General features: G+C 46.1%; 1 protein-coding gene across 2 annotated transcripts in view; it reads left to right on the forward strand.

Moving 5' to 3' along the window:
* FCAMR (Fc fragment of IgA and IgM receptor) overlaps positions 1 to 10,995 on the forward strand; it is a 42,645-nt gene extending 31,650 nt beyond the window's left edge. The window contains exons 5-8 of one of the 2 annotated variants that reach the window (XM_037811799.1): positions 2,719 to 3,057; positions 7,338 to 8,094; positions 9,483 to 9,601; positions 10,241 to 10,995. In XM_037811799.1, coding sequence (XP_037667727.1) covers positions 2,719 to 3,057; positions 7,338 to 8,094; positions 9,483 to 9,601; positions 10,241 to 10,410 — 1,385 coding nt within the window. In that variant the 3' untranslated portion in view covers positions 10,411 to 10,995. The remainder of the gene's footprint in view (positions 1 to 2,718; positions 3,058 to 7,337; positions 8,095 to 9,482; positions 9,602 to 10,240) is intronic. The other variant, XM_037811809.1, reaches the window with a different exon arrangement.
* Positions 10,996 to 20,406: the final 9,411 nt, after the last annotated feature.

The following is a 20,406-nucleotide window of genomic DNA, read 5'->3' on the forward strand; positions in this document are numbered from 1 at the left end:
GGGAGGGCAAAGAGAGAGATCCCAACTTGTCCCCTTCCTCCACACAGACCTCCAAGCCTGAAGCAGGTCCTAGCTGGGAGAGAGGAAAAGGCTTCAATCAGATAAGAGATTGAGTGGTGATGTGTCATTGGATTGGACCGGATATATCATTTTTAACTAGACTGAACTTTTTATGAAGATATCATCAAGGAATGGGCAGAGAGTAAAAGTGTATTTGTGGGGCCCCCTGAGGAACTGGGGAGAAATGCAGAAATGCCGACTTCCCCACCTGGGTTACTGCTGATTTTCCCACAAACGCTGAGGACTGCCAATTTAGTGGGCCCAGCCCTTGATCTGGGGGCTTTCCCTTGTGAGACTAGTTGCTGCAAGGGAGAGGCTCAGCCCACTTATAATTGTGCCTAGGAGTCCCCCTCAGAGAGCCTCTTTGTTGCTCAGATGTGGCCTCTCTAAGCCCGCTTGGCAGGTAAACTCACTACCCTCCCCCCTACGTGGGACATGACACCCAGGGGTGTGAATCCCCCTGGCAACAAAGGAAATGACTCCTGGAGATGAGCCTGGACCCAGCACTGTGGGACTGAGAGGATCTTCTTGACCAGAAGAGGGAGGAGAGATGGAGCAAAATAAGGTTCCAGTGGCTGAGAGATTTCCAATGGAGTCGAGAGGTCACTCTGGAGGGTATTCTAATGCAGTATATAGATATCACCTTTTAAGTTTTAGTGTGTTGGAATGGCTAGAGGGAAATACCTGAAGCTGTGAAACTGCAACCCAGTGACCTTGATTCTTGAAGACAACTGTATAACTATGTAGATTGCACAGTGTGACTGTGTGATGTGAAAACCTTGTGGTTTGCACTCCCTTTATCCAGTGTATGGACAGATGAGTGGAAAAATGGGGACAAAAATTAGATGAAGAAATAGGGTGGGATGGAGAGGATGGAAAGATTTAGGTGTTCTTTTTTACTTTTTTTTTTTTTAGAGTAAGGAAAAGTTTCAAAAATTGATTCTGGTGATGAATGATGAATGATGGTGCTGTGAATAACTGATTGTATACTGTGGATGATTGTAGGGGTGTGAGAATATATCTCAATAAAACTGCATTTAAAAGAAGTAAATGAACAATGGGGGGAGGAGGGGAAGGGGATGTTTTGGATATTCTTTTTTATTTTAATTTTAATTTTATTTTTTGGAGTAATGAAAATGTTCAAAGATTGTGGTGATGAATGCACAACTATATGACAATATTGTGAACAACTGTACACTTTGAATGATTGTATGTTATGTGAATATATCGCAATAAAACTGCATTTAAAAAAAAAGACATCATCAAGGAGCAGAGAAGTCCACAGAGCAAGCATGAAGAGGCATCCTATTGAATTTAACTCATCAATAAACAGGTCATATACTCTAGTTCAGCTATGGATCATATTTATGCCTACTGCCAAAGCAGACATATTCATAATGCTTCTCATTGGCACGTTTACACTTGGTTTTGCTGTATCTACAGAAAAGTGGTCAGTATGAAAAATTTTGCAACTACTGGTCCGGGGATATACCCATCCAGCAGACCAGCATGCTCGTGTGTCATGCACATACACCGTTCCAGAGGAAAAGCACACTAACCTTTTTTTTTTTTTTAATTAAATTCAGATTTATTGAGATATATTCACATACCATACAATCATCTATGGTATACAATCAACTGTTCACAGTACCACCATATAGTTATGCATTCATCACCCCAATCTATTTTTGAACATTTTCCTTACACCAGAAAGAATAAGAATAAGAATAAAAAAATAAAAAAAGAACACCCAAATCATCCCCCCCATCCCACCCTATTTTTCATTTAGTTTTTGTTTCCATTTTTCTACTCATCCATCCACACACTGGATAAAGGGAGTGTGATCCACAAGGTTTTCACAATCACACAGCCACCCTTGTAAGCTACACTGTTATACAATCGTCTTCGGGAGTCAAGGCTACTGGGTTGCAGTTTGATAGTTTCAGGTATTTATTTCTAGCTATTCCAGTACATTAAAACCTAAAAAGGGTTAACTATATAGTGCGTAAGAATGTCCACCAGAGTGACCTCTCGACTCCATCTGAAATCTCTCAGCCACTGAAGCTTTATTTTGCATCCCCCCTTTGGTCAAGAAGATGTTCTCAATCCCACACTGCCGGGTCCAGATTCATCCCTGGGAGTCATATCCTGCATTGCCAGGGAGATTTACACCCCTGGGAGACACTGACCCGTTCTTGCTATTTAGCATCTCTTGTCTACATTCCATGCAAACCATGACTCTTCTATCAGATGTTCACCCAGCCCTCTTATAGGTGCTTATGTGGCAGCTTTTTAAGCATCTGGCATTGGAGCACAGTTAGTGACCCCAGGCTCAGGACAGACATAGATTCACCACCTTGTATGAGAGCACCTGGCATGTGAGTATTAGCTGAATAATGAAGAAGGAGAAGGAGAAGGAGACGATGACATTTTCATCTCCCAGATGGAGACATAGACTCAGTTCCATTCCATATCTTGGGGTGACTCCTGCCCCAGTGACTAAGCTCTGCCATTTCTATATTGATTCTCCTTAGCTTCACCTTCACAGTGACATTTTCTGACCTGTCCCCTGATTCTGGTGGAGTTTGGAGCTTGTGACTCCCCAAGCAGTGACTATACTCAGCACTTGTCCTCCTTGACTTTTTTCTCTGCCTGCAGCTGCAAATGCTTTGAAGGGCCCAAGGCTGGTATCCGGGCAGGTTGGGGGAGAAGTCACCATCAGGTGTCATTACCACCCCACGCCCATCAACAGGCACCAGAGGAAGTACTGGTGCCGCCTGGGCCCCCCAACGTGGATCTGCCACACCATTGTGTCCTCCGACCCCTACACCGACCTTCACTACCATGGCCGCGTGGCTCTCACGGACTTCCCACGGGACGGCGTGTTTGCAGTGAGGCTGTCTCGGCTGTTCCCAGAGGATGTGGGGTACTACCGCTGTGGCATTGGGAACAGAAACGACATGCTGTTCTTCAGTATGACTCTGACCATCTCTGCAGGTATGAGTTGATGGCTGGTGGGGCAAGTGTGGTGAAAAGCATGCTAGGAAGGAGAAGGGGTAAGGGGTGGCTCAGAGACTCAAGAGGATTTTAAACCCTGGGGGAGGAATGATAAGGAGTTGGGGTGAGGCAAGGACTTTAAGTTGGCTTTAACTTCAGAAAGAATGTCAGACAAATATAAGGAAGTCTTTCCAGCTGAATGTGCATACACTATCCTATCCAGTTCTCTCTGAATGTTGTAGATAGTTCCAAGAAGATAGTGGATTGGATCAGGTAGTCCCTTATTGTCCCAGTGTCTCAGCATTCAGGTAGAGAGGGGAGCACTGCAGAAGAGGTAAGACAGGCAGGATATCTGCAAGGACTGAAGAATTGGATTCTCACTCAGACAGAACCTGCTGAGCCCCTTAGCGGGCATCAGACAGCTACTGGGCCCATCCCCCCTATGCCAAGTTCCAGAGAGTTGATCCAAATCAGGCACCCAGAGTATGAGAGAAGGAAACCCAAGCTGTGAAAAGCCACTCTACAAAAGAGTAGGAAGTAGCCAGGCACTCCTACCTGAGAGGCGATTTGTTTTTTTAGCTGCTGCCATCTAACCATCTGCTGAACTTGGCTACTCTACTGGAATTGGAAAGAGCCATGGGTCTCTGGGGAAAGGAAGCAGCAATAGGTCCTGGACAGCTGGGTCAAGAGTATATGGGCATAGGAGAAAGAGACAGGAATATAAAATGCCATTATTGAGGAGAACCCAAGATGGCGGCTAGGTGAGACAGGGCAAAATAACATCTCCATGAAAAATACTAGATAAAAACCAGAAGGTGACCCAGAATACCGGTTTCAGTGATGCACCAGCTGGACAAGGTCTGCTAGAACCACAGGGGCCGTACACTTGGTGAAAATTGGAGTCTGCATTCTGAAACGAGTGAGTAAGCCAGCTGAAAGACCTGCAGCCATGCTGCAGTGTGGGGAAGCCAGGGGTTGGCATTTGGAGACGGACTGGTTCTTTAAAAAAAAAAGGGGGAAAACCCAGGAGCAGCTGCATTTGTGACGGTGAAAACCACGCAGTGGAAGCACGGCAGAAGCAGTCTGAGCCAGCCTCTCGGTGTCCGGCGTGGAGGATAGCCCACTGCAGATTCCCTCAAGGCCAGGGGAGTGGAGAGGAGAGCCAGAAGGAGAAAGAAACTCCACTGCTTGCAGTCGCTCCACAGCAGGCTAGAGACACTCCTGCCCGGGGCCATGCCCACAGCCCAGAGCCATGCCAGTTGTCCCTGAGCTGGGAAGGAGGAACTGTGTGAGGAGAGGGGAGGGGTGGAGACACCCTGTTCAGCCATCTTTGCATCAGGCTGAGAGCGCCCTTGCACGGCCCAGCAGCCCGGGGCTTCCCTTGAGGGATGGCACGCACTTGTGACGTAGCAGAGCCTTCCCTTAACAGAGGTCCTGGAAGATCAGAGCTGAGAAGGGGGGCCTGCTCAAAAAACCCAGGGACGCTACATCAATGCCAGTGGTTTGTGGGTCAGCGTCAGAGAGGATCGGGGGCAGAACTGAAATGAAGCCTTAGACTCTTGCAACAGCCTTGAATCTTCAGGAACCTGGGAGGTTTGAATATTAAAGCTGCCCTGCCTCCCTAGCCACCGGGACACACGCCCCACATTCAGGGTGGATGGCTCCAGCAACACATCCAAATTGAGTTCACCAACTGAACCCCACAAGAGTCATTTCTCCACACACCACAAGAACAAAGTTGAGAACTGACTTGAGGGATATAGGTGACTTGCAGATGCCATCAGCTGGTTAGTTAGAGAAAGTGTACGCCACCAACTTGTATTTCTGAAAAATTAGATTGGTATTTTTTTTTTACAAATTGAAAGAACCTTATCAAGCAAAGCAAATGCCAAGAGGCCAAAAACAACAGAAAATCTTAATGCATATGATAAAACCAGATGATATGGAGAACGCAATCCTAAAGACCCAAATCAAAATATCAGAAGAGACACAGTACTTGGCACAATTAATCAAAGAACTTCAATCGAGGAACGAAAACATGGCAAAGGATATAAAGGACATGAAGAAGACCATGGAACAGGATAAAAGGGACATAAAGAAGACCCTAGAATAGCATGAAGAAGACATTGCAAGAGTAAATAAAAAAATAGAAGATCTTATGAAAATAAAAGAAACTGTTGGCCAAATTAAAAAGACTCTGGATACTAATAATACAAGATTAGAGGAAGCTGAACAACATCTCAGTGTCCTAGAAGTTCACAGAACAGAAAATGAAAGAACAAAAGAAAGAATGGAGAAAAAAATCGAAAAAATCGAAATGGATCTCAGGGATACGATGGATAAAATAAAACTTCCAAACTTAAGACTCATTGGTGTCCCAGAAGGGGAAGAGAAGGGTAAAGGTCTAGAAAGAGTATTCAAAGAAATTGTTGGGGAAAACTTCCCAAACCTTCTACACAATATAAATACACAAAGTATTAATGCCCAGTGAACTCCAAATAGAATAAATCCAAATAAACCCACTCTGAGACATATTCTGATCAGACTCTCAAATACTGAAGAGAAGGAGCAAGTTCTGAAAGCAGCAAGAGAAAAGCAATTCACCACATACAAAGGAAACAACATAAGACTAGGTTGTGACTACTCAGCAGCCACCATGGAGGCAAGAAGGCAGTGGCATGACATATTTAAAATACTGAGAGAGAAAAATTTCCAACCAAGAATACTTTATCCAGCAAAACTCTCCTTCAAATTTGAGGGGGAGATTAAATTTTTCACAGACAAACAAATGCTGAGAGATTTTGCTAATAAAAGACCTGCCCTACTTCAGATACTACAGGGAGCCCTACCAACAGAGAAACAAAGAAAGGAGAAAGAGATATAGAGAATTTTAACAGAAATCTATAGTACCTTACATCCCAAATCACCAGGACACTCATTTTTCTCTAGTGATCACGGATCTTTCTCCAGAATGGACTAATATGCTGGGACATAAAACAAGCCTCAATAAATTAAAAAAAAAAAAATTGGATATACTCAAAGCACATTCTCTGACCACAAAGGAATACAAATAGAAGTCAATAATTTGTGAATTGTAACTCCACTATTTACTTCCTACATGATATAAAATACACAAACTCTAATGAAAAATCAGTGGTTTTGAACTCAATGTAAAGTATGTAAGTTTTGACAAGAACTATATAAAGGTGGGGGAATGGAGGAGTATAGGAGCATAGTTTATGTGTCCCATTGAAGTTAAGTAGGTATCAAAGAAAAACAAGATTGTTATGGATTTAAGAGTTTAATTTTAACCCCCACAGTAAACACAAAGAAATTATCAGAGAATATGACCATAGAGATGAAAAGTAGAGTATGGGTTAAGAGAAATGTGGGAAGGGGCAATGGGGAGTTAAGAAATGAGTGTAGGGTTGCTGTTTGAGGTGAATGGAAATTTCTAGTAATGAATGGTGGGAAAGAGATAGCATTACAACATTCTAAATGTGATTAATCCCACTAATGGAAGGCTAGGGAGGGGGTAGAATAGGAAGATTTAGGCTGTATATATGTTTCCACAATTGAGGAAAAAAAAAAAAAAGGACGGTCTAAATAGATGACAATTGAATGTCAAGGATGACCCTGGATGGAATCTGAGGATGGAGGACAGGAGGCTCAAAGGGACACAGTTGAGACATAGGGGGGGAAAAAAAAGGAAATATAGAATGTATGCTTTGTATCAATGTTGAATCTCTAGTATTTCTTAGCTGCATTTAATGGGATTGCATAAAAGAATGTTCTTGTTCATGGGAATTGTATATGTGAGTTATAGTGTTTGTTCAAGGATGGGTGCAGCTTGTTCTCATATGTTCAGAAGACAGAGCAATAGATGATGGATGATAGATAGGGAGGGAGGAAGGGAGGGAGGGAAAGAAATACCAGTGTGACAGCATGTTAAAGTTGGTGGATTGGGGTATCAGGGGAGAGGGGTCAGGGTATGCTGGAGTTCTGTGTATGGGGTTTGTATTGTTTTTGCAACTGTTCCTATAACTTTGAATTTATTCCAAAATAAAATATAAAAAAAATAAAATAAATTAAAATGCCATTATTCACAACACATAGAGAATGCATCTAGTTTCCCCAATTTTTTTTTATCCAGCTATTGGCCAATGACTGCATCTCTAAGTGAGGTTGCATTCTGTTTAACAAACATTTTAAACCTTTACTAAATCCAGTAGGTGGCCTGGATAGCCTTCCCATGTGATCTTGCTCCATTGTTCACACAGGTCCTTCCAGCATCATCCCTACAGCCACTCTGGCTACTGAAGAGCTTGCCACGAGGTCCTTTGGAACATCTCCGATGGCCAACAGATGGATCCCAGGAGCCACCCAGACTATAGAAGGACAGGGGACAGGTTGGGACAGAGTTGCTCTGACTTCAGAAACTAGCAAAATGACAGATCCAACTAAGGGAGGACAAACCTCAGGAACAATGGGGGCAATATTTCTAGGGACAGGCAGCTGGGTGAAGGGTTCCATTAGAGCAACTGTTCCCATCCCGGAGACTCAACAGGCTTTGAAAAGCAGAGGTATGTCCAATGCAACAGAAGGTGTGTGGGTGTGGGGCAACAAAAACTCAGTGGCAAATAGGGCTAGGGAAAGCAAGGGAGGGAGGAAGATAGCAACCACCAAAGCTGACAGGCAAAGAGAAGAAACAAAGAGGGTCAGAATAGACCTAGTTGGAGCCTGGACAGTTATAGGAACCATCAAGCCATCAACCCTGGTCTCAGAGAAATGGGCCTGGGAAAACTTCCAAGAGGCAACACCAGTTTCTAGGCAACGAGCTTTGGGCTCCATTGAAACAACCCCAGCTCCAGGCATGTGGACCTTGGAAACCACCAGCACAGAGACAGCGTCTGCAGAGGGAAGCACTGAAGGACATCCAGCAGTTGCTGCAGGAGACAGTGGTCCCCAAGCAACACCAAGCCAGGCCCTGGCAGCAGGGCCCCAGAGGCCCCCTGGCAGGGGCTCCTCCTTGGAGAGGTAAGCACCCAGGCCCCTCCCCTCATCCCCTGGCATGTCACTCAATGAGCTCACTCTGTGCCCCTATCCTCTGCTCACTTCTCACTCTTCGTACCCACAAGACAGTAAAGGATAGAGGGTATGCAAATCAAACACCTTCCCTCTTTCAATGGTCCTTGCTGTGAGAATGCTACCTGAGTATTTCCATGCGGTTTTCAAGCAAAATCTAAATGAGAGACTGACAATATTTAGGCTGGAAACTTCAGAACTTATTTTTAAAAGATGAGGAGTGGAGCCTCCAGAAAGGGCAAGTGACTTGCTGAAGCCACAAGGAAAATTGTGGCAGAGGTTCCACACCTGAATTTCCTGGCTGTCACTTGGTCCTGTTTCCTGCCATGGTCTATAGTGGGCTCCAAACACAGGTGGGTGGAGTCGGGAAAAGGATCCAGTACTTGGCAACCTGGAGACAGTCCCAGCTCTGCTACCCATCAGCCACAGGAGTGAGGACAGCTAGAGTCGATTCTCATTATTTGCAGTAGTTCTGCTTTATCAAGTCTCCTGGAACACTGAATTTGTGAAGACTGAACCATTGCTCCCTTTCCCCAGAGACCCATGGCCCTTTCCAATTCCAGTAGAGTAGCCAAGTTCAGCAGATGGTTAGATGGCAGCAGCTAATAAAACAAATCTCCTCTCAGGTAGGAGTGCCTGGCCACTTCCTACTCTTTTGTAGAATGGCTTTTCACAGCTTGGGAAAAGTACAGGGTTAGGTTCCTAAGAGCCTCTGGTAACAACATTTTCATCAACTGATCAATACATAGCCTTGTTTTATGTGTTTCTGCTTAAAGACACCTTATTTAATATTTATTGTTGATTCATTAACGTTGAACTCACACCTGAGTGAAGTTTATCTGACATGTACCTTCTCCATTAGGCACATCACAGCTCTCTTGCACTTAGGAACACCAGACAGCTCTTCAGCTCTATGCTGAAAATCATACTCAAAATCAATTAAACAGCAAAATCACCAACAAAAGGCACAAAGAATGCAAAAAATGCAATACCAAATAAACTGCAAAAAAGATACCTGTTTACATTATGAGAGCTGAAACAAGAAGGCAAAGCGTCACCTTGTTCGACCTCAGCCAGGAATGTTCACATTGGACAACTCAAATTTTTGGCCATTCTACTCACATCCATGAATGATCATGAAAGCACAAGTATTGATTTTAGGGTTATGAATAAATTTTTGCAAGGATGCCAATTCACAAATATGGAATTCATGAATAATGAGGATCGACTGGAACTTGTCTTGCCCTGTAAAATGAGGCGCTCAGGCCAAATGGTCTTTCATCTCCCATGCAGCTTCAACCTCCCCTGTCCTGTGCTCTTCCCACCCCTGCCCACTCCAGTTCATCTCCAGAAGAGAAAAGTCTGGCTGGGATCCTGACTCCAGTGTCTGCAGTGCTGGTGCTGTTTGTGCTTGTGGCCCTTTTTCTATTGCAGAAGAAGCTCTGGAGAAGGAGGACCTGTGAGTTGGGTTTAAGTTGCCCCAAGACTGGGGGAGGGGAGGGAGTTGTGGGTAGAGTCAGAGTCTATGCCAAGCCTTTTGGATATAGAAAAGCTAAATTCTCGGCTGAGCCATTTCACCTCTCATGGCCCTGCCTTTATCCATAAAATGGGGGAAATCATCTCTTTCCTTATTCTCAATGGCATCCCAGAGCTTAAGGAGAAGCTCTTCGAGGTTGGTAGGACATTTCCTAACACCAGAGGCATATAGACCACACAAGTAACCCCAGCAGCACCCAGCTGGGGTGCAGAGCTCAGAACACGGGCCCGTCTCTGCATCGGCACATGTCTGCTTAGCCCACTGGAATCAGCCTACAGCAAGGTGTGCACATCTAAATATTCCTCAGATCAGAGCTCCGTGGTGTTTAGACCTGGTGAGGAAAGGGTGAGATTTTCTGAGAGCAAAATGGAGGAGGCCAAGGCTCTCAGACCCAGGGCCCCGAAGGCCTGGCTCGGTCCCTGTGTGAACTGAGGGCTCCGCTGTGATCTGGTGTGTTGGGAAGTTCTGGAAGGCGCGCGGTGGGTGGGGGTGGTTCCCAGGAAATCAGATGCATCACTCTCCGTGCCTAGTACCCTCACAGGGCACTCTGTGTCTGTGCAGCTCAGAAGGCAGAAAGGACACCAAGAGTCATCCTGATCCAGATGACACGTTTCCTGGGGCTGAGCCTCCAACCAGACAAGATGCCCCACGTGGAAAGGCAGATGCTCCTGGATGACTCCCCTCCTACCCATGCCAGCCTGACTGTCCTGGCGAGGGACCCAGGACCCTGAAGAGTGGAAGGATAAGCTTCTTAGTCACCACGAAAGGCAGAACCAGGACGGGCCAGCACCCTCTTCTTAGCATCTCTCCTCCACCTGTATGAAGGGAAGCTAATGGAGCTGGTGCTCTATCTGAGGAAGGGAAGGCTGGCTGGGGTGGGAGGGGGTGAGGAGCATATTGAATAATTATCCTTGGGCCTAAGAAAGTCAGGCAGAAGTCACAGTCATAGGTGACAGTATGACTCAAAGAAGGCTTCAAGAAAGAATTCACTACACTGAAAAAGGTCATGCAGGGAAAGCGTAGAATTTCCATTCCTAGAGATTTGAAAATAGGAGGCTGCAGACCAGTGTAGAGAACTACAAAGCCTCAACTATTATTCCCAGCCCTCACTGGGCTCTGCTTTTCAGTACTCAGCCTCCTCTACACATTTTAATTATATCCCTCTTGCATATCACAGCTTGTTTCATGTATATGAGTCTTTGCCTCCTCTAGTAGACTCTAAGCTCCTTAAAGGCAGCAATTATGTTTTATCCAACTCACTGTGTTCCAGAAAAATTTCCAATTTAATAGGACCCCAATAAATGTTTGTGATTGATTGTCTGGCTCCGGGGGGCATAGGCTCAATGACCCCTGGGGACACTGCCCACGCAGTTGCTCTGAATCCTCTGGGCATCTGCCCCTTCATTTGGGGGTCCCCTACCATGACTCCTTAGGCAGGTGGTATCTCTATAGTGGCCAAAAGGAAGAACATCCCATCCTCAGGTCACCCCTCTTCTCTTGACCCCATACTTATTAGGCTTTTTGGTGCTGGCAATTAAAGGCCATTGTTGCCCAAGATGTGGGGGAGTCAGGTCCCACTAGTCTAGACCTTTTGACCCAGTCTAGATTTTCTGGGATTTTCCTAAATTCATGGAGTAGTAGGGTATTTTTCAGTAGATTCTCACCTTCTTCATAAAGCTCTTCTTGTTCAAGGCAGTTGAACTACTGCCTGTAGTTCCTTGACAGCAAGTACTGTTGATGAAGCTGGACAATGTTGGGGAAGGGAGGGCAGCAAAAGAGAGAGTGGCCAAGAGGGATTTTATGTGGATTCTGTTTTATGACCTCATGCCCTTTGGAGGACTTTCCCTTCATCTTTTCAAGAATCACATCTACTCTTTCATTTTGTCAGATCTGTTGGCAAGATGTCTGGATTCGTGTTTGGACAGAGCAATCTTTGAGCAGAGGAGCAGAAGGGAAAGACAGTTCCCAACATGGAGTCGAGAATTGTCAGGCAGATGCCCCCAGAAGGCTCAGCCCCACTAACTAAGCTATCAGGAGCACCTCCTCATAACTGGTGCTGAACCCAAATGCAGTACCAGAAGAATCAAGGAGATAAAGTCTCTGTGCTTTGTGAGGGTGACGTGCTGTCTTGGATCTCTTTACAAATGAGAAGTAGGGAAGTTACATATATCTGACCAAATAGAATTGTAACATTTCAGAACTAATAGGTCCTTAGCGATTAACTAGTCTAAAACCCTTAGTCTAGAGGTGCAGTAACTGAGGTCCAGCTGAGGTGAAGCAACTTGTTTCAAGTCCCTTAACCCAGTTAGTAATGGGAGCCTTTCCTTTGCCCCATGCTAACCAGTGTATTAACACATAGCTCATTGTCCAAAATGAATGATTCCATGGTCAGTCATCATTCCAGACAATTTTTATGCCCCTATCTCAATGACTTGCCCAAAAGCCTAGAAGAGACATAAGACCAACATCATTATCCCATTCAACCAAAGAGAAAACGGGTCCTGGGGGTAGGTCAGTCAGTCAAGGCCACTCAGGTAATTAGAGGTAAGGATGAGCTGAGAACCCAGGCTGTGTATGTTTGTTCCACCTAGCCAGGCTTTACCAGGGCTTCCGCAGAATGCTACATTTTCAGGATGTTATGAAGTGTTCTGAGGAAAAGAAGGTTTGGTATCTCAGAGAAGTTTAGAAAATACTGGGTTAAACAAAAAACAGGCTTCTTCTCTGCAGGATTTCTCAGAGGCTTTAACATCCGAAGTTGCATTGTGACCAGCCGGATGGTGGGGATAGTTCACCTGTTTCCCAAGCACATAGGACTATTAGGTTTTGGTGAAACAATCTCACAGGACTGGAGTTCCTCAAGTCACTCTTTGTTTGGAAAGCTTGATGCACTAAACCAGGTGTCAGCAAACTTCTTCTGTAAAGGGCCAGATAATAAATATTTTAGATTTTGTAGGCCACACGGTTTTTATTGTAACTAATCTGCCTTTATGGCCCAAAAGCGAACAGAGACAATAAGTAAATGAAAGACTGTGGCTGGATTCCAACCAAACTTTATTACAGAAATGGGCGGTAGATTGGATTTGACCCTGGAACCATAATTTGCCAATCCCCACACTAAACCATAAAACCATTCAACACTCTCCTGCCCCCACTCTCCTCTGAAGGCTCAGATCCCACTCTTCTACAAAAGCTTCCCTAATCTCCCCAGCTCTCAGGGGCCGCTTTTTCCTCTGAACCCCTCTAATACTTGCTGCCTGGGAGTTAGCAGTTAGAATATCCTGTGTGGCTACCTCGTTTTTGGGGAGAGAGGGAAGAAAGGAGAAGACCACCTCAGCAAGGGAATTGGCCCAGTGGCTGGAGTCAGGGGCAGCTTCCAGGAGTCAGGGTGTTTGGAGAAATCCGGGGTCCACCAGCAGGAGGAGCCAGGACAGTTTCAAAGAGCCAGAGCAGAGCCAAGACCAGAGTCTCAGGGCCAACAGTTCGGAGCAGGGCAGATAAGATCTAATTACACCTCTGCCAGGAAGGAAGTGGGGCAGCGTGGAATGTTTGCAACTCTACTTTACAGGCTAACTGATGCGTGGAGTTGGGCAGGAGGCAGTTGGCTTAAGGGAACAGAGGCAACACAGACAAAGTAGGCAAATTCTACCACTTGGTATTGTCAGTGATTATCTTTTCATCTTATTTCTCCAGCTAGCATGATGCTCGCACCACTGGGATGAGGGGCAGGGAAATATCCATCACTAGACTGGACTCAGGAAGCATCCATGGGGATTTCTAACCCAGGATCCGGGGAGTCACTGGCTTTCAAGTGATCATGCAGATTGTCAGGAAAGAGCACAACCTTCCAGTTCTCAGTTGCATGCCCCCTCTACTTATTAGTGCTGCTACGATTGTTAAGTGTTGCTTAACAATACTAGAGGCACCATCCTAGGTGTTTTCACACTTAGTATCACATTTGATACAGCATTTCTATAAGGTAGGTATTAATTAGTAACTCCCATTTTACAGATGAAGAAAACAAAGTCCAGAAAAAACAACTGGTTATACTACTAGAGAAAGGGCAAGCTGGGAATTGAATGCAAAGTGGCTACCTCCAGAGCCTCCATCTTTGATCACTATGCCACACTGCCTTCCTCCTTGTTTGAATTTATAAGCTGGTTATTTCATCAGCCCCTTTGTTCTCCTTGTTCTCCTCTCTTAGGCCTGTGCATGGAAGTTTTCATAACCCTTCCCACTAAATTGTTCTTTTCAGTTACCCAACTGGCTTATTCTTGTCCTGACCAAGTGAAGTGTAAGACTTTCAAAGAGTTGGACCTGAGAGCTAAAAATTCAGGTACCAGCCCTGAGGTCCTTGCTGGCTTTGTACAAACAGATTTCAGCTCTTAATTATCTGTCAGGATGTTCGTCCATCTTAGCTTACAAAGGACAAATGCTTAACCCTTAGGCAACTTCTTACTGCTCTCCATTAGCATTTCCTCTCTTCCCATTGCAAACAAAGGTGGCAGCCTGAGAAGTATAGAATCAGTTTAATAACAGTCTCAGTTAGATATAAGGAGGAAGCTTCCTCCACTGGAAAACCTGATGAATTTCATCCAAGTAGAAATGGTTTGTTTCATGCTATCCCAGTGTCGAGAGCTTGACAAATATTGTATAGGGAGTGGAGATTCTGCACACAAGGAGAGGATCTTCTGTGGGTGGTCCAGCAGGCCAAATCCAGTGCTGCCAAGGTCTCCATTTTACATTAAGTGATCTGGCTTGGCTTACAGGCACTGGCCATCTCAGCCCAGGCTGCTCCCTTCACTGTCGGCAGGAAGATGAGCTCTACCCCCACTGCCCGCTCTCCAAGGGGTCAGCTGCAATCCAGGTGAGCAGCAGAGAGGCGGCAGCCACAGAAAAGGAGCCCATGCCCCACCTCTGAAGGTGTGTGGAAATCATCGTGAGCACCAAGGCACTGAGCCAGTAGGCCACTGTTTGCTTCCTGGGCTCGTTCGTTACAGACGCACGTTCACTGATTAGCATCTGACCAGTGTTCTACTTGTTCCAACCTCTGGTCATGTCCTCACTCATCACTGATTTGCCGCTCCTATCTCAAGCTACCCTCTGTGTGTTGCGGGTCAATCAAAGGCCACTTCTTTCCCTGATGTTGCAAAGTCCTGGCTCTCCAAACCTAAGTAGAAGTGGAAGAAGAAAGCCAGGACTACCCCTAGCAAAGGCATCTTCCAAGTTGCCCTCTGTCTGAAGATGTCGCATCTTACTTCAAAGGAGGGAGTAGGCAAAGGGCATCAGTCTTCCTTAGGGCCTGGGATGAGAAGAGCAGACTGGTTACAATACACAATACACAATGCAAGTGGTTTAAACTCTTTATTTTCCAGCTCTCTCTTCCCCAATCCCCACTCGTGTAGGGCAGACAAGTAAAAATTACAGTATACATCACCAGAAAGATGCCAACCTCTGTTCTACAGATGTGAATGTCGAGGTGCAGATAGGTGTAGGCTGCAGGGAATCACGAGGGGTGTTTTTCCAACAGCCACCTGCCAGGCAAACCTTGGGCTGAGGGCCAGACCCAGACCAGGAACAAGGAAAGAACAAGACTTTAGGGGGACCCCAATGCTTTATGAGAGGGGCTGGGCCCTGTCACCTGACACTCCACCTGTTGACTTTGGATGTCTACTCCAAAAAATCTTCCTCCTTCCTTTCCTGGAGTTGGCCAGGGTGTGGAGGTAGATGAGAGTAGGAAGGTTGTTCGGTAAACTTAGAAAAGATTTGTTCATTTGTCCCTGCCTCTCAAAACCTGATACTAAGGGCTCTTTGGGGCCTGAAGACTAAGTCCAAAGGCAAATAGAGAGAACTTTTGAACCAAGAGAGATTTTGGATTTTCAGGCTCTTTCAGGTTCAGCTTCACCATTCCCTGCTCCCTACAACAGCCTCCTTAGGGCAAGACACAGTCAGTCTCAGGGATCTCACACCACAGTCTCCGCCTTCTCTCCTGCACCAGCCAAAAAATGATAGGGGGTACAGACACCACCTTCTCTCTCAGAAGTGCTGGAAGAAACGTTCCCACTTTGGTTAGTAGTTAACTGAGCTAGTAAGCAGGTAAGGGGATTGGGCATCCAGGAAGGAAGGCAGGTGGTCAGGGAAAAGGAGGTAACTCAGTGAGTTCATAGAAGGAGAAAGAAAAAGCCTGAGGCTCAGATACTTACATTTGGCCAGGAATCCCCACTCTCCAACACTATGAAATGACTGGAACCACTAACTGGCAATGGTCTTCTCCTCCTCGTTCAAACCTCCCCCCACCACACATACCACCCAGCTTGCAGTCACTTGACTTTTCCCCCAGTAAGGTTGCTCTTGGCATTGACGCAGTGCTGCCAAAGGGTGCCACGACCCAAGCTCCTTAGGAAGGACTCTGGGGAGCCCCTATAGATTCACCCAATAGCCTGGCAAATCTGGAGTCTTTATGATTAACCCTCTTTCCAACCCCTTTCACCTGCTTCCTAACAGGGAGACTAACCTAGGAAAAAGCTTAGGCCTCTCTATACAAGTCCAGGCTCAGAAATTCCAAAAAGCTTGCCAGAGCACGCCAACTGGAATGTTTCATCCCAACCCTCTTAGTGGGATTCCAAGCAGGAACCACAGTAGGGACCACATTGCCAACCCACCAGCACTCAGCTAGGCACCAAGGCAGCAGTCCCCATCCCCCACCCCACCCCAGCCCAAACGGCAGAGCCAGAACAGTAGAGGAAAAGTGAATGCTGTGCTCCTGCCAGTGGATGACAACTAAGATCAGGAAATATGGTACCATCATCTGTTAATGGTGCTGGTGGAGTACTTGAGGCACGGATGATCCCAAATAGCCAATAGCCTTAAAAAGTGGAGAGGGGGCTTACTGGTTAACAATGACAGATTGGCAATTCTATTTTCCAGTGATTGATACTAAAAATGACTGTATATTCTAGTCTCAATGGAGTCTCGGGGGAATGCTGGATTACAGGGCTGACTGGCCCTGGGGTTAAACATTGACTCCAGATTAAACACTGACCTAGCCAAGGACCTGCACATGGTAGCAGAGAGCTGGCAGTAAACAGCACTGAGAGGCTTTTTCATCTAGCTACTTTTACTTTGTCTGTTTGGCAAAAGCCACACTTAAAAGAACCATCCATACTGAGTGCTGCCTGATGGCAGTGGTGACCTGGGGAAGGGCTGTAGGGCTCAGGCCTCCCCTTCTCTGTTGGTCGCTGGGTCAATCCGGGGCCTCGGAGCACCAAACTAATGATGCAGTGCTGAAGTGTTGGGTCTGTGCGGGCCTGTGGGCTTGGTCCTCTCCAGTTTTCTCTGGATCAAATGAGAGCAAATGGGGGTAGCTTTTTTGCCTGTGGAAACACAATTTAAAATACTCATCCTAAGAATGAACTCTGGGAAGTGGAAGAAGATGCCCAGTGCTGGGAAACCTTGGTTCTAGATCCTCCTGTGCCACCCAGGAAAAGGCTTAGGCCTCTATTCATAAGTCCTTTGCTAACTTGGGCCCTATGCTAACTTGGGCAAACCATTTCACTCCTCTGTCTTTGGTTCCTCATCAATCAGCAGAGAATCACTCTTCTTTCAGAAAACCTGCACTGTCCTGTTCATTTGATACTGAATTAGAAACACCTATTAGATGCCAGCCACTTGACATGTGATATTTAATCTTTATAACATTCCTGTGGAGTAAGTATAATTAGCATCATCTCATAAAAGAAGAAACTCAGGCCTAGAGACAAATAACTTGTCCAGGGACCCCACCACCACCACCACCACCATTAGCAGGTGGCCGGGCTTGGATGAGAGCCCAGGGCAGTCTGGGCTCAGAGCCTGTGCTCTTGGAACAAGGCTGCACTGACTCTCCATGCTTGCTACCTCCAGCCTGTGTTGTGGATATTGACTCCACAATTAGATGAAGAGCCCTGAGAGGACAGGGATGTATACTCTGGCATGTCTCTGGAATCTCCCTGGACCTCTAACTGATCATGTTCATAGTAGACGCTTGTGGAGAGCTAAAAAAATGCCCCCACCCCAAAGTTATCTCCACATCCTGATCTCCGGAATCTGTCAATGTTACATTATTTAGAAAAAGGATCTTTGAAGATATGGCTAAGGATATTGAGAAGAGGAGCTCTTCCTTGATTACCCAGATGGACACTACATGCCATCACAAATGTCTTCAAAAGAGAAATTCAGAGGGTGATTTGAGACACACACAGAGAAGAAGGAAATGTGACCACACAGGCAGGGGCTGGAGTGATGTGGCCACAAGGCAAGGACTCCAAAGAATGCTCTTACCAACCAGAACTAGACGAGGCAAGGAGTGGCTTCTCCCCACCCCCACCCCACCCCCAGCGCCCCTGCGAAGAGCGTGGCCCTGCCGACACCTTGATTTCAGACTTTTGGCCTCCAGAACTGTGAAAGAATAAATTTTGTTTGTTTTAAGCCTCCAAGGTTGTGGTAATTTGTTACAGCAGCCTCAGCAAACTAATACAGTGTTCCATCAAAACACAGATTCTTAGAACTGGAACATCTTTGGAAACCAGTTGGCCCAGCACACTCTCAGATGAAAACAAAAAAAAAATTGCAGCCCTAAGGCAAGAAGTGATTTGGCAAAGGTCACTCTGCAAGTAAGAGTGAAGGAGAGGCAGAAGGAGAAGCAGGTTACAGTTTTTCTGTCCCCCAGACCAGTGTTTTTCCCACTTCCCCACACTGACTCACGCCAAGTCTCAAAGATATGAAAGTCAAATGAAAAGCTTGTTCTCATTTTTATATTCTCTCTTTTTTATTATTTACAGGGGAAGCTGTTGAGTTGTGAAGTGATGCAAGTTTTAGAACGTAGAATCACTGCTGTTATCATCATTATTGGGTTAGGCAGTTGCACCGTCTTGGCCAACACTGCTTCTCCCAGGGCTGGGAGGCCAGGACTATGTTTTAGGGTCACTGGGCTCCAGATGGGGAAATCACAGAGAGGGGAAGCTGGGTAACTCCAATCGCACCAGCAGTGCATGACTGAGCCTAAAATAGGATGTGGGGTTTTGAGTGCCTAACTCTTCTCTGGGTTCTACTCCTCAATTTCCCTTTTCCCTAAGCTGTGTCAGTCCTACATGGGTGGGATAGGTGGGCTCTGTGTATCTGTGTAGGTGTATATGCACATGTTGTGTACATGTGTGTGTGTCTGACACAGTCTGCTAAGATCATTTGGGAGACTAGCAGGAACATGCACCAGGGCATGATCTAAGAAACCACCACCTTCATGGAATGGCTGAATGGGGAAGGGCATCTGGAGCCCCCAAGGCAGGCTGAGAAGCGATGGCTTAATGGATGTGCTCCCCTCCCTCCCCTCTGGCATGTGCTCCTCAAGTTTTTTCACTAGTATCCTGTGGGTCTACCTTGATCCCTACTCCAACCCAGAAAACGAGACACAAGTCACCCATTGCTTTGGGGGAGGTGGGTCACTGAGAAATAAGAAAACAAAACCTACAAATATCTTGATTATTGCATTCAAAAGGAGAGAGGTGTAAGACAAAAACAAAGACAATTGAAAGAAGGTGCAATCTAGAAGAACTAGTTTTGTCCATCGCTGCCCCACACCACTTGCATCTCTTCTTACCTCCTCTCACTAGCTATAGACCCTAGACTGGAGAGGAGGAAAAGAGCTAAAGGGGAAGAAAGAGAGCTTGACTATTGATCTGTGTACCCACCACCCCACCACCGCCACCACCTTGGGGCTGAGTCGTCAGGTTGTGGGTGATGCAGTGGGTTAGGGGCATTGACAGTGATGGAGACATCTAGATGGGCTTGGAGATGCCAGAGGAGAGGGGGCCTGCAGAGAACTCTGGAGCTCGGCAACCTTGCCAATGTCCATTGCACCTTCAATTTTATAGGAACAATGGAGCACAGAAGGCTGCAAGGGGTGTTTGAGGAGAATGAAATGCAGACCAGTCAAAGTTTCTCTCTGTGCACAAAAGGGGCAAGAAAGTGTGGCTGTGTCCCGGAAGCTCTCCCTGAAGGAGCCCAGCAACACGGACAAGGAGAACACAGAGTGTCCTCTGTGGCCCCGGTGACAGGAGACCTGGGGAGACCACAGACCTGTCAGGATAAGCAGAGACAAAGGCCCACTCGCCAGACAGGACAAGTCACATCACAGTAGATGGGGCTCCACAAAGAATATGAGGCCAAAAAAATGCCGAGACAAAGTCAGGCTAAAAGAATGGGCCTCTACTTCTCACCACAACAGTAATATCGGCAAGAGCCACCCTCTCACTCGTGCCCTCTTTAACCAGGCTTAACAAAACCCCCAGAAGAGAGAAGTGAGACAAAAAGGAAAGGAATTTCAGAATGAGACTGAGTTTTAGATCTGGAGCAAAGTGACCAAGAAATCATTGAATTGGACTGAGTTTGCCTGGAAATGACCAGGTAACTTTTTATCTTGCATCAGACAGATTATGGGCTTAAGGTCTGAAATTAAGATCCATAACAGAAAATACAATTTTGCTTCTTGCCTTCCAAATCTGTGATTGTGGATTAATACCCTGCAGCAAGTGAATGGTTCATTAGCATAAGACACGGGGCTCTGACGGCCGGCTGTGTGCTTCCTCAGAGCTCTATTTCTCCTTTCTTCCTTCCCCTCCTGGGGTTTGGCCTGTAGGACTCTTTAGGGAGAGCCTGGTTCAGCCCTGCACAGGTAGGATGGGGCCGGGATTCTG

The sequence above is a fragment of the Choloepus didactylus genome, chromosome 2 (assembly GCF_015220235.1).
Source record: "Choloepus didactylus isolate mChoDid1 chromosome 2, mChoDid1.pri, whole genome shotgun sequence".
In the NCBI taxonomy this organism is placed as follows: domain Eukaryota; kingdom Metazoa; phylum Chordata; class Mammalia; order Pilosa; family Megalonychidae; genus Choloepus; species Choloepus didactylus.